Below are 14,205 nucleotides of genomic sequence, written 5' to 3' on the forward strand. Positions count from 1 at the left end.
TGGGTGTTCTGCCAACCTCAGGAGCTACAGGCCAATGCTCTGCCCCACAATCAGACCCACAGGAAGATTCAAACTCTGGTTTGGAGACTCAAAGTCATCTTCTCACCTTCCCCTCCATGTCCCTCTCCTCCTCTCCTCCCTGCCTGCTCCCCAAGTAGTTTTCCTCTCTTCATTTCTTTTCCTTTAATAATACTGGGCCTTTGAAAAAGCAAGTTTTGCAGGTCTCTGCAGAACTGCTGTGTCCAAAGGCTGCTTCAGAGCAGGACTCTGGCGTGTTTTCTGCATTGGTGCTGCACTCAAGCAATGGCTTAAGGTCAGTGACTGTATTTCTTTTCACAGAATACAGAATCTCAAGGGCTGGAACCTCAAAAGCTCATCCAGTGCAACCCCCCTGCCAGAGCAGCACCACCTAGAGCAGGGCACACAGGGACTCATCCAGCTGGGTTGGAATGTCTCCAGAGAAGGAGCCTCCACAGCCCATCTGGGCAGCCCCTGCCAGGGCTCCCTCACCTCAACAGGGAAGAAATTGTTCCTTGTGTTTCTTTGGAACCTCTTCTGTTCCAGCTTGTGCCCATTGCCCCTTGTCCTATCCCTGGCCATCCCTGAGCACAGCCTGGCTCCATCCTCCTCACACCCACCCTTGATGCATTTGTAACCATGAATGAGCTCACCCCTCAGGCTCCTCCAAGCTGCAGAGCCCCAGCTCCCTCAGCCTCTCATCACAAGGAAGATGCTCCACTCCCTTCATCATCTTGAGAGATTTCTAGAAGCCTACACAGCCAAAACGACCACCACTGGCTGACCAACGGCCCAAGAGCTGACAGTGTGGTGGGATCCAGTGCCCGAGCGCCCACGGTTGCCAGCAGCAGCCTAACTTCCAGCTCACTTACCACTTCGTCTCCATAATCACCGTTGAGCCGTAAGGAGCTGTTGAGGAACTGGCTCTCCAACCTGCTCTTCAGCTCTTGCACTTGCTTCTTCAAGGTCTCCACTTCCTGCTGGTGGCCAGTTTCTATCTGGCGCAGGCGCTGCTGGATAACGTCGGTGTACACGGGCATCCCGTCGTCGTCCAGGTGACTTCTGGCGGGTTGGTCTGGGCTGCTGGCCGCCTGCTGCTTACCAAGGTGACTAAAGAGCCATTTTTGGTGCAAGTTCCTCAAGTGAAGCTGTGCAGAGCTACAGCTAGCTGTGGAGACCTGCCGACTCAGAGAGGCCTTGAGCCCAGCGTCCTCGCCATTGACGCAGTGGCCGTTGCTCGCGGGGTGTTTCTGCGCCACGCCAAACCCCGCGGGCTTCTCCGTCGCCTTGTTCTCAGGCTCCAGCTCTCCATTACACACAATCTCATCTTTACATTCAGCTAAAGGCAAGGCACAAGGGGAAGGCATCGGGAGGTGTGTGCTGCTACCAGCAGTCCTATGTGCTTTTGTTCCCAGTCTGTGAAGCTCTAGCACGCTCTCCCCCTCCGGCCTGTTTTCAGTTGTTCGACAGAGTTCATCAGCGCTGTTGTTGCTCAGGTGAGGTCTATGGCAAGGATTCCTGGGAACAGGCTCTTGCTTTGCTTCATTCTCTGTTAAGGTTTCTGTAGAGCTTTCAATGTTGGATGTTCTTGCCTCGTGTGGGACTGTAAGAGGGAAGGGAAGGCTGGCCTGCGCCGCGTTGCACAGGCTCTCCGCTTCTCCTTCAAGTCTGCTAACGCCTTCTTCCCCCGGGTTCTTCTGAGTGTCTCTCTTCACAAAGGCCTCCAAAGGAACAGTCTGGAGCCCTTTGCCCTGAGGTAACTTCTGGATGGCGTTACTGAGATCAGGATGCTCATCCTGTTGTCCTTTAAGCTCAGAAGCACCTTGTGAGACTGGATGTGGATTGAACGCAGGATTGTTCAGCACAACGCCCTTCTCTGCCTCAGCCCTCGCACAGGGGTCACTGCCATACTCATGCAGGTTTTCACTTCTCTTCTCCTTATCCAGGCCAATCTCATCCCCTTTCCCTCCTGCCTCTAGGCTACCCCTTAAGTGCTCCTCCAGACCAACATCATCCTTAGTGGCCTCCTGCAATATGTTCTCCATCTGTCCCTCTGCCACTCCAGCTGCAACAGAGAGCTCTGCTCCAAGGGGAGCCCTGCCCTGTTTGCTCAGGCTGTCTCCCTCAAAGGGATCCTCGCTGGGGTTGCCCAGGCTGCTCAGCTCCAGGGAGCGCCGGTGCTCCTGCCACTTCTCGTTCAGGCTGGGGTCACTGCTGCGGCGGTTGCTTGTAGGCACGCTGCTGTCACAGGCTGTTGTCAGATTGTCAAATGATCTTGTCTTTGGTAACCTACAAAGGTACAAACCATCAGGATCCAAAGTCAGATGGAATTGGGTTTTTCTTTTCCTTTTAGACATTTAGTTGTTATGGTTTAAAAACTCCTCCCCCTCCCCCAGTTAGGACAGTGACTAATGGACTTCCACGAAGCAATATCTCAGAGCATATCTTGGCCATCTGTAGTGCAGGGCTGCTTTGTTGCTTTCTTTGCTTGCCATCAGGAAAACATGTTCAATCAGACTTCAAACACTCCCAAAATAGTCCCTTTACCACAAAGCACAAATGCTTACAGGCTGGTCACACCTCCTAATTCACGTGTGCAAAAACCCACAGAAATAGCTCCACACCACAGAAAATGAGCTCAAATGCAAGAGGAGCAAGCAAAAGCTTATTTCCAAGGATATAAGGAATCCCACAAGACAATGCAATACCCAGAGCATAACTCTATTGGTTAACCTTCTCCCTGTTATGCTCTCACCTCTGAAACTAAGCACCTTTCAAAAGGGAAACAACGACACACTGCTTTGGGCAGGTCAATCCCACAAAGAAATCAGCGAAAACATACTTCCCTCCCACCACAAGTATCCTCCTCTTTAATCCCACAATATTCTCTGTTGATCTTACTTTACAGGATGGGATTTCTGGGCTCTAGGCTCACCTGCCCAGAGGCTGATCTTCAGGGCTAGAGCCTGGCACAGGGTATGGGGCACAGGTGTCATCAGCAGGTGTAGAGGGGGAAGAGCAGGGCAGGTAAACAGCACTCCAGAGCATTAAATTACGCACATGGCACACGGGATACAGCACCTGAGAGAGGGAAGAAGGACACAAGGATCAGCAAAGGCAAACTGCTCGCTCCCAGAAGGCAGCAAGGTGTTCAACTCTGATTGTGTCAGTTTATGAGGCAGGTTTGCAGCTGGGAGGCTTTGCAAGATCTCCAACTCCCAAGGCCAGTGAGCAGCTATGGCATTTTTCATCAGCTACCCTTGGCTATGTAATTATCTCCTCTTTCAGGGAGAGAGGCTGAGGCAAAACAATGCTGCCTTTCAGCTTCCCCCATGAATGAACTACTGCAATGTGCTCTGTGTGAATCTACACCTCAATAATGCTGCTGAGCAACTTAAACTGCTGAAGAATTCAGTGGCTCATTGTTAGCACCGAGATTTCCTTGTACTTGGTGTTATACTGTGCCATGTGAGAGCTGAACTAATAACCCCTTCTTCAGGCTCAATTCATCAAAGCTAACCCTGTCCTTAATGGAAGCACTCATATGGTAAAAATTAAGTACATGCACAAATACTTTGCTGAAGAGGGAGCTTGGTCTTAAAAGGGATTCCTTGGCTGTGCAATATGCTTTCTGTTTCAGTTTAGAAACACCTTGGCTCACACTATCAAGTCTCTTGTTTTCCCTGGTGGCTTTCTTGTGCAAAAGCAATGGCAGAGAAACAGGTTTCCCTGACACTGAGCAGAGGGAGGGCTGGGGTCAGGGGGGCTTACTTTGATGGATGCTGCACTTAAATGGCTGAAGTTTTACAGCAGATGTGGCTACATTGCAGAAGTACCTTTAAACACTGAAGTCAAAGCACAAAAAGATGAACCCAAGACAGGAAATTACCAAAACTCCCACATACAGACAAATTATCCTCATTAGCTCAGAACACCTCAGGGTAGCAGTTCCTGAGAACAGAGGTTGCAACCACGCTGCAGCACAGAGTGTGTAAGGGCAGCTTAAGGACAGGGTGCACTAAGAGTGTAACCAGCAGGTCCAGGCAGGTTGTGCTGCCCCTCTGCTCTGCCCTGATGAGGCCTCATCTGGAGTCCTGGGGCCAGTTCTGGGCTCCCCAGCTGCAGAGGGACAGGGAACTGCTGCAGAGAGGCCAGTGCAGGGCCAGCAAGATGCTGAGGGGACTGGAGCATCTTCCTTCTGAGGAAAGGCTGTGGGACCTGGGGCTGTTCAGTCTGGAGGAGACTGAGGGGGAACCTTATCAGTGCCAATCAATACCTGCCAGTGTTTGCTCTGTGGTGGCCAGTCACAGGACAAGTGGGAACAGGCACAGGCTGGCACACAGGCAGTGCCACTGGACATGAGGAAAAGCTTCTTTGGTGCTGAGGTGAGGGAGCCCTGGCCCAGGCTGCCCAGGGAGGGTGTGGAGGCTCCTTCTCAGGAGGTTTCCAAACCCACCTGGACACATTCCTGTGCCCCCTGAGCAAGGGGAACCTGCTGTAGCAGGGGTTGGGCTGAGTGAGCTCTGCAGGGCCCTTCCAACCCCACCATGCTGGGATTCTGTGGCAGAACAGCTGCCTGTCCATGTTTCCCACTGGAAGATCACTCTCAAAGCTCCTCCTGGGCAAACCTGTTGGCATTTTCAGGGAAAGTTTGGATGTATTCATGGCTTTAAAATCCTTATAAGCCATTTTTACCTGCAGCATCTCATGCTTTCTGCTATCAGATTCACTCTTAGGATGCCAAAGTCAGGTTGAAAAGTCTGAAGGGCTCTCCCTGATGTTGCCTGTCACAATGACCAGCAGGATCTGGGCAGGGTCTGAGTGCAGGCTGCAGGTTTGGTCTCCAGGGAGACAGCCAGCCACAGGGCTGATGTCCAGATAAAGGTAGTCTTTTTATAACAAAGGCATAAACTCTCTCCTGCTAAGCCAGGTTTTCATTTTCCTCTAAGGAACAACTAAAAGCCACATCCATCAACGTGAAAACACTGCACAGCCCTTACACTTGGGTTTATGGTGGCTGATACTTTCATAAACAAAAAGGGTGTAGATATTTATAAAAGTCCTTGCTGTCCCAGTGGTGATGACATTAGATGACTGTCTGCTCACATGCTCACCATACTGTACCCCTCAGTGCCTTCTGTGCCCTTTCATCAAACACAGAAAAGGGTCACCAAGTTCCTTCCCAGAGGCTTCAGCCAAGAGCAAAGCTGAAAATGTGAATGTTTTCAGAGACATAAAGATAATACTAAAGAATCTGACTTGCTCTGTTTCAGTTGGGAGAACAGACCCAATGTCTAGGTTTGTGTGACACCCCTCTGTCACACCTTAGTTCTCTAGAAAGGTCTATTTGTCAAGCACTGCAACGTTTTCTGTTACACAAAATATTTAGTTACAGAACACACATTTCCAGCACAGAGAAATTCCTGAAGCTGCATTTGACATTCCTCAAATATCAACAAACTTAATGCAAGACTTGAACAGTCAGACTGAACAGACTATTCAAAGGCAAACAGCCACGAGCAGAGCTGAGCACACCTATCTGGAAACACCTGTCTCCACAGTGACACTTCAGCCCTTACCACGTCCCACTGCTACAAGTTTGGGTATTGTTTTGGTAAGGTACAACACTTCTGATGTCTGGGAGACCCCCCAAAGGGGCTCTCCTCGTGGGGTAGGGAAGGGAGGATACATACAGATTCAGATTGGGAAGAGTAGAGCAGGTTTTTGAAGGCTTTGTTTGCTGCCCGCAGCAAAGACCAGACAGAACAGGTCCGTTCCTGAGTGTGTTTCTCTCCTCTCTCTTTCGCATTGTTGCACAGGAATGTACCAAAGAGGCAAGAGTAGGTGTGCTGCACCAATTTCACCTGCACAGACCAAATACAAGGGTTACCATTTGGAAGAAGTTATCAGCTTACTGTGAGCAACAACGAATCCTTCCTCTGCAGGGCACTTCACCCCCTTCCTAAAGGCTGACACCATACACCTGGATGACTGGGGTTTTTGCATGCTCCCTCATAAACCAAGTGCAAAACAATTCAAGCATAGCAGAGTCTTTTAAAATCACAGCTAAAAAAACCCCAATCAGGAATAAACACCAAATTTAAAGGCATAATATTTGCTCACAAGCCAGTATAAAAGCCTCACTGATTCCAACCCTGTAGGAGGCAAGAGGAGAATCATGGTGCCTCGTTACACAACAACAATGCAGCACAAACTCTCAGCACTGTTCACTCCATGCTGTGGCCCCAGCCTGACAAAATAGCTTCATATGAACTGGACTTTAATCATATAAATGACTTCCATGGGATTATTCAGATGTTTAAATGAAGTCCAACTACAAGGTTTCCTCTGGAAAGGCCAGAACACTCAGGACACAGCTCCTGTAGCTGAGCAGCGTGTTGCCAAGCCAGTTGCAACCTCCTGTATCTCATTTCACAACTGAGCTAAGCCACTTCCATGGCTGAGCTGGCAAGTGGTAATTCAAGTCATCCCCAATCACAGGAATGTGCTTTAAATCTCTTAGTGGATCTGACACTTCATAAAAACTTTTATGCTTATCAGAGACCTGCTTTCCAGCCTTGAGGACTAATTCTGACCATCCCAGGCACGTTTCTATTAGGAGAGCTGCTCACTTCAAAAGAAAATAGAACACAGCTCATAAATCCTACATATCTTCAGCAAAGGAACAGAAATTCAAATGGAAAATCAAAGGGTGGGTTGTTTTTAGAGGAGGAGTCTTCAAGTGAAACCAAGACCCAAGTAGGGAGAAGTTTATCCTGCCCATAACCACGACTTTTCCTGCTGTGGGGATGTTTTTTCAGTATCTCTCAGGTAAGAATATGAAGTTCTTGTCATTAATTAAGATATCTAAAGTCTAAAAGAAGTCCTCAAAGGTCCTGCTACTGTTTTAAAAGTGAACAGACCCCAAGTCCCACGAAGGATACAAGTACTTGTGTCTACTGTGTGGGCAGTTTCCCCATTACCTTTACCAGGCCACAGCGTATCACAGAGGTGGGAAGATCAGAAACCCACTGGGGCTTCACAAGGTGATAGTACTGGGTGCTAGTTTATACAACAGCAATCTCCCAAGCCATGACTCACAAGGAATGCTTCGTTAAACTCGAAGGAGCAAGGGAACTGCCTCTGGAGCTGATGGACACAGTCCAGCCACTGCAGAAACACCGGGCAGCGCTCATTGAGGTCGTCCGAGTTCTCCCCATGGCCACAGCGATCTGCAAACTTGTGGCCAAAATCCAGCCACTCTGTCTCCACTAGCACCTGGAAACCCTGCAGAAATGAAAGCAGAGCTGATGAAAAGTTCTTGTTTTCCTTTGGTTCCATTTTATGCTCCTGGGAATCACCTTATTACTGTGTCCTCACTCTTATTTCCCTTCTTGCTCCTATTTCCCTTCAGCACTGGTCTCATGACTAATCTTTGCTGCTTTGCCTAATGCCTCTGTGTTCTGAGATGCTGCACAATGAAATTAGGACAGCTATGAACTCCTAAATCTACAGGGACAGGAAAAGGAATAAGGCAGGTTAAGTCCTCAGTGACTGTCAGGGAAAATCCTGATATGAGACCTCTCTTGGCCAGGCAGGAGTGAGTAGAAACTTCATCTGGATTAGAACTCCCTGGATCATGGTACCCAGTGTGAGAGGAAATGAAAATGATGGGTGTCATAGAAGAAAACAATTCATCCCCAAGAGGAGATCCATGCTCAGAGAGAGCACCTGCCTGTGTGTACAAACCTCACACAGTCTCAAGGGCTGATTAAAGGCTGATCTGCAGCGTTTCCTGTGCAAATGAATAGGACAAAGAACACTTCAAAACAGTGCCCAGCTGAGCACCCAAATGTGACAGCACATCTTGCAGCACCTAAAACCCACTGCAGGTTTGGATTCTTAGTGGAAAGAAAAAAAGTATATCACAGTTTAAACTCTGCTAGCTGCTTATAAAGTCAAAGGCTGCAATTAGAGCCAAAATAATAGCTGAGAGCTGAAAAGGCTGAAAGGTGACAATGCTCACGACTCATGTTACCAAACATGTCTCATCTTTGTACAGACAGCTACAGTTTATGGTTTCCTCTGATGCACTAGTGACAAAAAAGAAGGCAAAGGGTGTGTGCAGAAGAACTCTGCACTTTGGACAGGAATGACAGCACTTAGAAGGGATGAGGAAGAGGTTGTGTGCCAAGCACAGAGCAGTCTGCTTTGACCTGATGGGTGTCAACTTCTCGAATCCATGTGAAAAAGGATCCAAGGAGTTTCCACAATTTCATCCAAAAGGCATTGCCACAGTTTAAACTTCTGGTGTGACCAAGGCTTTTAGCAGCAGTTCATAGCAGAGTGTTCAGACATATGCTCCTGTTCCAGACAACAAAAGCATCTTGCATGTGGGCTGGCAGATGGACTCCAGCCATCACATATCACACAGTGACGAAAAGTGATAGGGGAGGAAACAAAATTCAGGTTGAAGAACCAAAAGAAATATAACTGACAGTAAACAATGAAAATATGACACTGGAAAAACACACAGCTGGGAAATCTAGACAAGAGAAAGGCTTTGTATCAATAGTTGGCTGAGAAACTGCAATGGTGTAATGGAAACTACAACATGCAGCACTCTGTACTATGTATTCCTCAACTAAATATGGGGAAGCACAGACCATGACTGTGCAGTTACAGCAAAGGGGGAAAATATAACCTGCTCTTGAATTACAGACTCCATTTACACCTCGATGTAACTCTGCCTGTGGGCTAGTGCTGATAGAACTCCTGCTGGCTTTAGTGCCTCTTCTAGTGGAAAAAACCCAAATGCTTGACAGACAAACTTCCTCAGCAAAAGACTCATGCACTAGCAAATGCTTTACAAACCTCTGTGGTCCTGTAATATGGGTCTAGCAGCAGTTTGGCCAGTGCCACAATCTGGGGGGTTCGGTCCCAGCCGTCTGAGCAGTGCACCAGCACCGGCCGCTGGTCTCGGTCCACGGCATGAACTACCAGGAGTGCAGACTTCAGAAGCACAGATAAATGCTGCAGCCATTTGGTACTTTCCAGAGCTGATAACCAACTAGAGGAAAACAAAGGAAGACAGTTTTTGCTCTTAGAAAACGCTTTTAGGCTTGGGTCTGTGAATTTATCACAGCAGGGCTCCTGTTTTAATCAGCTGTGAAGGTCAGTGGGTGTTTTTCATTTACTCCACATTAACACTTTCCCAGCTCTGTAAGAAACAAAGCCATGCAATCCACCTGAGCAACAGTCTCTGCTATGTACTTTGCTGCACAAGACTTGCAAGAAGCTTATATAATGTTTTCCTAGGCAAGAGCATAACTTGTTACCAGCAAGACAACATAATTAGTGCTCATTACTTGGGTCCTCCTTACTTTCAGCAGCCTTTGCTGTCTCTCTCCCTTTGAGTTGAGGATTCAGGTTACCCAGCAGTCCCAGTACCACCAGTCCCAGTACCACTGGTGTATCCTGGCACTTGGCCATATGCTCTGACAGTGCTGTGCCTCTGGAATCTGCTGAAATCTCCTGTATCTCAACAGGCTTTACAAGGCATGCTGGAGGTATCTTCAGAACCTATATCCCATGAGGATCTACACATGCAGTTTAGTAAGGGTGGCCATTCTGAAACCATGAAAAACTCTTAGCAGCAAATTCCAAATAGGGAAGTGGTAAAGGAAACTGGATTGGTGCAACCTCACTGTCCCAGTGAAGACCCAACCTGAGAGTACGAGCCACTAGAGGCTGGTCACTCGTTAGCATTGGAGAGTCATGAGATGTGTCTCCTAAAAAGACACTAAAACTTTGTGAAGTACATGGAATACTACTAGAATTTTCTGAAGGACAGACAATTTGTAAAGATTCCTCCTTCTCTGGAGGTCTTCAAAACCTGCCTGGACACGTTCCTGTGTGACCTGATCCGGGTGGATCTGCTTTGACAGGGGGGTTGGGCTGGATGATCTCTAAAGGTCCCTTCCAACTCCTACCATTCTATGATCCTATAATTAAAGAACCAGGAATAGCAGATATGGCCAAGTGCTAGCACTTAGCAGTCCACCTGAAAGTTGTAACATTCTAGTATCAATACTGAAGGCTGCATGATAATCTCAGCTCTCACTTTCCATGTTCAACATCAATGACAACAAACCAATGACTCCCTTCCCTCCAGTTCTGTTTAAGTGAAAAACACACAGCTTAGCATTATTACACCAAGGGAAAACACCACTGGATTTCAGTTTACAAACCATCAGCAGAAGAAAGCAGTTGCGAGAAACATGTAAACAAAAGCAAAGAGACACCAAACATCCACTTACTTTCCTGGATCTGGCATTTGTGTGCAGAGCAAACGCAGGGACTGAAAGCTCTTCCGGATGGAATGAATGTTTGCCATCCCCATGAACACCACTTCACAGTTTGGGTAATATTCTGTAGGGAGATACCAAGAAAGAGGGAAGAAACTTAAAAAACTACACTAAGCTTAAGTTCTAAAAGAAGACTTTTTGGATGAAAACAAAGCACTGTTGCTGTGGACTGATGAAATAATCTGTTTACAAATATTCTGTAAGGAGCAACCAAAACGTGGAGTTCAGCAGGTGTTCCAGACATTACCACACAGCAGAGCAAAACAGGAAAGACTTAGCCAAGTGTTTCTGTCTTTATTTCCAGTGTTTCACTTCTCATTGCAACAAGCAGAGCACAAGCCTATGGGAACAGTGACACTGCTGTGCTGGAGGCTGTAGAGCGGTTTTAAAGAGACTGAGAAATGTGGTAAGAGTCTGCAAAGGATAAACCATATTTACCTGATGCATTTGTGGATGTTGTGAAGGTTACTCCACTAATGTCTATTTTTATGGAAGTTACAGATGATTTTTCCTAACTGCTCAAAAGCTGAAAGCTGCCTTCACTCGTTGCTTCATTCTGAGTTTTTCTATCGTGAGGAACAACTTGGGTGCATGAGAAATACTCAGTGCTCAGGAAAGCAGCCAGAGGGAATTACAGAGCCTGTCTTCCCACGTTGCTACAGGTGCTCAAGCAACTCTGCTCTGCTGGGGAGAGACAGCATCTGTACAGACAGGTTCCACTGCTCAGGAGATGCAGTAAAATTCAATATTCTTGCCTAGATTTAGTTTTTCTCTGCCCTGCCACTTCCATCTGCACACCAAATGATGTGATCACAGCTCAAGTGACCTTTTCTCCCACAGAAAAAGAATTAATCAGGATTCAGAATATGGGATATTGAGGGCTGGCCCAAGGAAATGCCACAGGCTCTTAAAACAGCATGTTTTACAGCATTTGATTTCTTCACTGTTTATCAGCCCAAAGCAGAACATCCTGTTAGTGGTGGACTCAACTCCAGCCAGAAGTAACTGATAGTATCAGACAACTGAAATGTCTTTTTACTGAATTATGCTGTATGTTAAAGGATATATTATTACACAGAGAGAATTCACTGAACTTGGCAATGCCCAGAGAAAACATCATCAGAAAGGAAACACTTAATGCAGGTCAATGTTATGGAAGGTAACAAGCTGGTTGGAAACCTTCTACAATGAATCCAAGAACCACTATATAGGAAGAAAATGAAACCTCCTGGATGCTCTGCTTCTCTGGTTTGACATTTTACTCACTTATGAGGATTTATTTAGCAGTTTGGAGATGGTGACTGCAAAATGCATCTTTTCTTACTGCTGGCTACATATCAAAGTGCAGCTATTGCAGCAAAGGCCAAAACAAGAATTTCTGATGCAAATTGCTTTTGTTATCTATAGTCTTTCTGTCTGCTGTCTTTTACTAGACTCTCCACCCATGGACTTTAACAGGCTGCATTCCTATCTAAGAGTGACTATGAATTAACAACTTGTTTGTAATACCAACAATTTACAAGCACCAAAGGACACAGAAAGTGACAACTGCAAATGTATTCCAAAAGCAAGATGAACTGGGGGTTCAGTTGCTTTGGGTTTTGATACAAATGCTGAAAAAAATGTTTCAGCTTTAGAAAAATTGCTGGAAAGTTCAATTCTGCACAACCACTCTGGAATCTTAATGGGTTTTTACTGATTTGTTCAGGTGTTTGCAGACTGTAGCAGACCAGACACCTTTGTCTCATTCTCCTTTGCAAATTTGACTCAGCAGGGGAAAGCTCATCAGCATATTCCACACAGTTCAGCATTTACTGAACACTGTTACCAGCTGGTTTTGTGCTCTGAGACACAGACTTAATTAACAGCTAAGCCTGTCCTTTTGAAGGGCTGTTTGATAGCTGCAGTGATCCAGAACTTTCATAGACAGGAACAGTATTGCATCCACAGCTTGTTACATCTGCAGGACTCAGGTACATCATTGTAATTATATTTGAGCAAATGCTTTTGATTAACTTAATAGAAAGCTGAGAAGAAAAGCTGCTTACCTGGGCACTCACAGCCTCCACCTTTGGCTCTGTTTGCCACAGCTGCTGCATAAGATCGGGCATCCAAGATCAAAAGCTTCTGAGGCTGTATTGCCAAACTCTCTGCTCCTGAAGCATTAGAGATTGAGGAATCTGGGGAAGAGGATAGGCAGCTGAGGTAGGATGAAAGGGATACTTCTGGCATCATTTACAACAATCATAGAATCACAGGGGTTGGAAGGACCTTTAGAGATCATCCAGCCCCACTCCCCTGCAGAAGCAGGTCAACCTAGATCAGGTCACACAGGAACGTGTCCAGGTGGGGTTGGAAACCTCCTGAGAAGGAGCCTCCAAACCCTCCCTGGGCAGCCTGTGCCAGGGCTCCCTCACCTCAGCACTGAAAGAGTTTTTCCTTATGTTTCAATGGAACTTCTTGTGTTCCAGCTTCATTCCATCACCTCTTGTCCTGTTGCTAGATACTATAGAAAAAAGTGCTGCCCCAACCTCCTGACACCCACCATTTAGGGATCTGTAAATACTAATGAGATCCCCTCAGTCTCCTCTTCTCCAGGCTGAACAGCCCCAGGTCCCACAGCCTTTCCTCAGAAGGAAGATGCTCCAGTACCCTCAGCATCTTGGTGTCCCTGCACTGGCCTCTCTGCAGCAGTTCCCTGTCCCTCTGCAGCTGGGGAGCCCAGAACTGGCCACAGGACTCCAGATGAGGCCTCAGCAGGGCAGAGCAGAGGGGGAGCACAACCTCCCTTGACCTGCTGGTTACACTCTCCTTGATGCATCCCAGAACAATGATTCACTCAAGTCCCACAAAGCAGATGCATTGCATAAACAGAAATTGGAAAATGCCTGATTCAATACAAAGGACTGAATGTGTTACAGTACAGATCAGAGAAAGTTCTGCCCTTCACAGGAAAGGAACAGTAACAAACTTACCAAACTCCACGTCAGAGAGGTCCCCTCCGTTGGGGAAATCTCTTGAACAATTTCCATTCATTAATTTGCTACTGTTAGACCTTGAATCTGAGGCACAGGCTTTGGCTACAGACTGGACCAGGTGTTCATCATCTGCATTCCTCCAGCCCCACCAGCTGACCTCGGGCTGTCCACAGCGGGAAATCACTGCTCCATTGCTCTGGTGCCTGACAAAGAAAAGAATCAAAACAACAGCAGTGCATAACTTGAAGACTATGGATGAAAAACACTGAGGGCATGAAAAATTAAAGAGTTCACTCCAGTAGTTCAATTGCTGCCAGGGATCTCTCGATTGCTCAGCAGTTATCCTCGACCTGTGATTCAGTGGCAATGTATTCCACGTGCCTCCCTTCTAAATGCTGGCTATGACCACACAGCTACTGAAGGACACAAGTCAAACCCAAAGGCAGTGAAAGAAAGCATTTTCTTGTACAATATTGTTTCCTGTGGGCCAGTGAAAACTGGGGAATGTTTTGGAAGAGCAAAGGAGGCATCAAAGAGGTGTTCAACACTGCCTGGGTAGTCAGGCAGTGCTACTGCTCCTTAAGTGAAGAGGAAGGTTCTCAGGCTGTTTTTAAGCTGCAGGACAGGAGTAAAACCACAAATTCACTTTTTAATGAGATGTTTTTGAAAAATCACAACATACCACTAGTTAAATCAGTGACCATTTTGATAGGAAATGCTGGCAGAATCTGGTGCACCTTCCATCTGATGGTGTTGTGGCAACCCAAACCCTCCCCATTGTACATCCACGGGGTCTGTTTCAAGGCACCACCCATGAAGCAGAAGGCAGTCCTTGAGCAGTG

The 14,205-nt window shown here is 47.0% G+C and overlaps 1 protein-coding gene across 5 annotated transcripts in view; it reads right to left on the minus strand.

The window, feature by feature from the left end:
- MTMR3 (myotubularin related protein 3) overlaps positions 1 to 14,205 on the minus strand; it is an 84,533-nt gene that overhangs the window by 8,283 nt on the left and 62,045 nt on the right. For all 5 annotated transcript variants that reach the window (XM_062010343.1, XM_062010346.1, XM_062010342.1 and 2 more), the window contains 8 exons: positions 13,361 to 13,566; positions 12,434 to 12,565; positions 10,338 to 10,449; positions 8,893 to 9,088; positions 7,120 to 7,305; positions 5,712 to 5,882; positions 2,954 to 3,099; positions 891 to 2,307 (listed from right to left, as the gene is read on the minus strand). In XM_062010343.1, the coding sequence (XP_061866327.1) occupies positions 891 to 2,307; positions 2,954 to 3,099; positions 5,712 to 5,882; positions 7,120 to 7,305; positions 8,893 to 9,088; positions 10,338 to 10,449; positions 12,434 to 12,565; positions 13,361 to 13,566 (2,566 nt within the window). The remainder of the gene's footprint in view (positions 1 to 890; positions 2,308 to 2,953; positions 3,100 to 5,711; positions 5,883 to 7,119; positions 7,306 to 8,892; positions 9,089 to 10,337; positions 10,450 to 12,433; positions 12,566 to 13,360; positions 13,567 to 14,205) is intronic.

This window comes from Colius striatus, chromosome 17 (genome assembly GCF_028858725.1).
Source record: "Colius striatus isolate bColStr4 chromosome 17, bColStr4.1.hap1, whole genome shotgun sequence".
In the NCBI taxonomy this organism is placed as follows: Eukaryota; Metazoa; Chordata; class Aves; order Coliiformes; family Coliidae; genus Colius; species Colius striatus.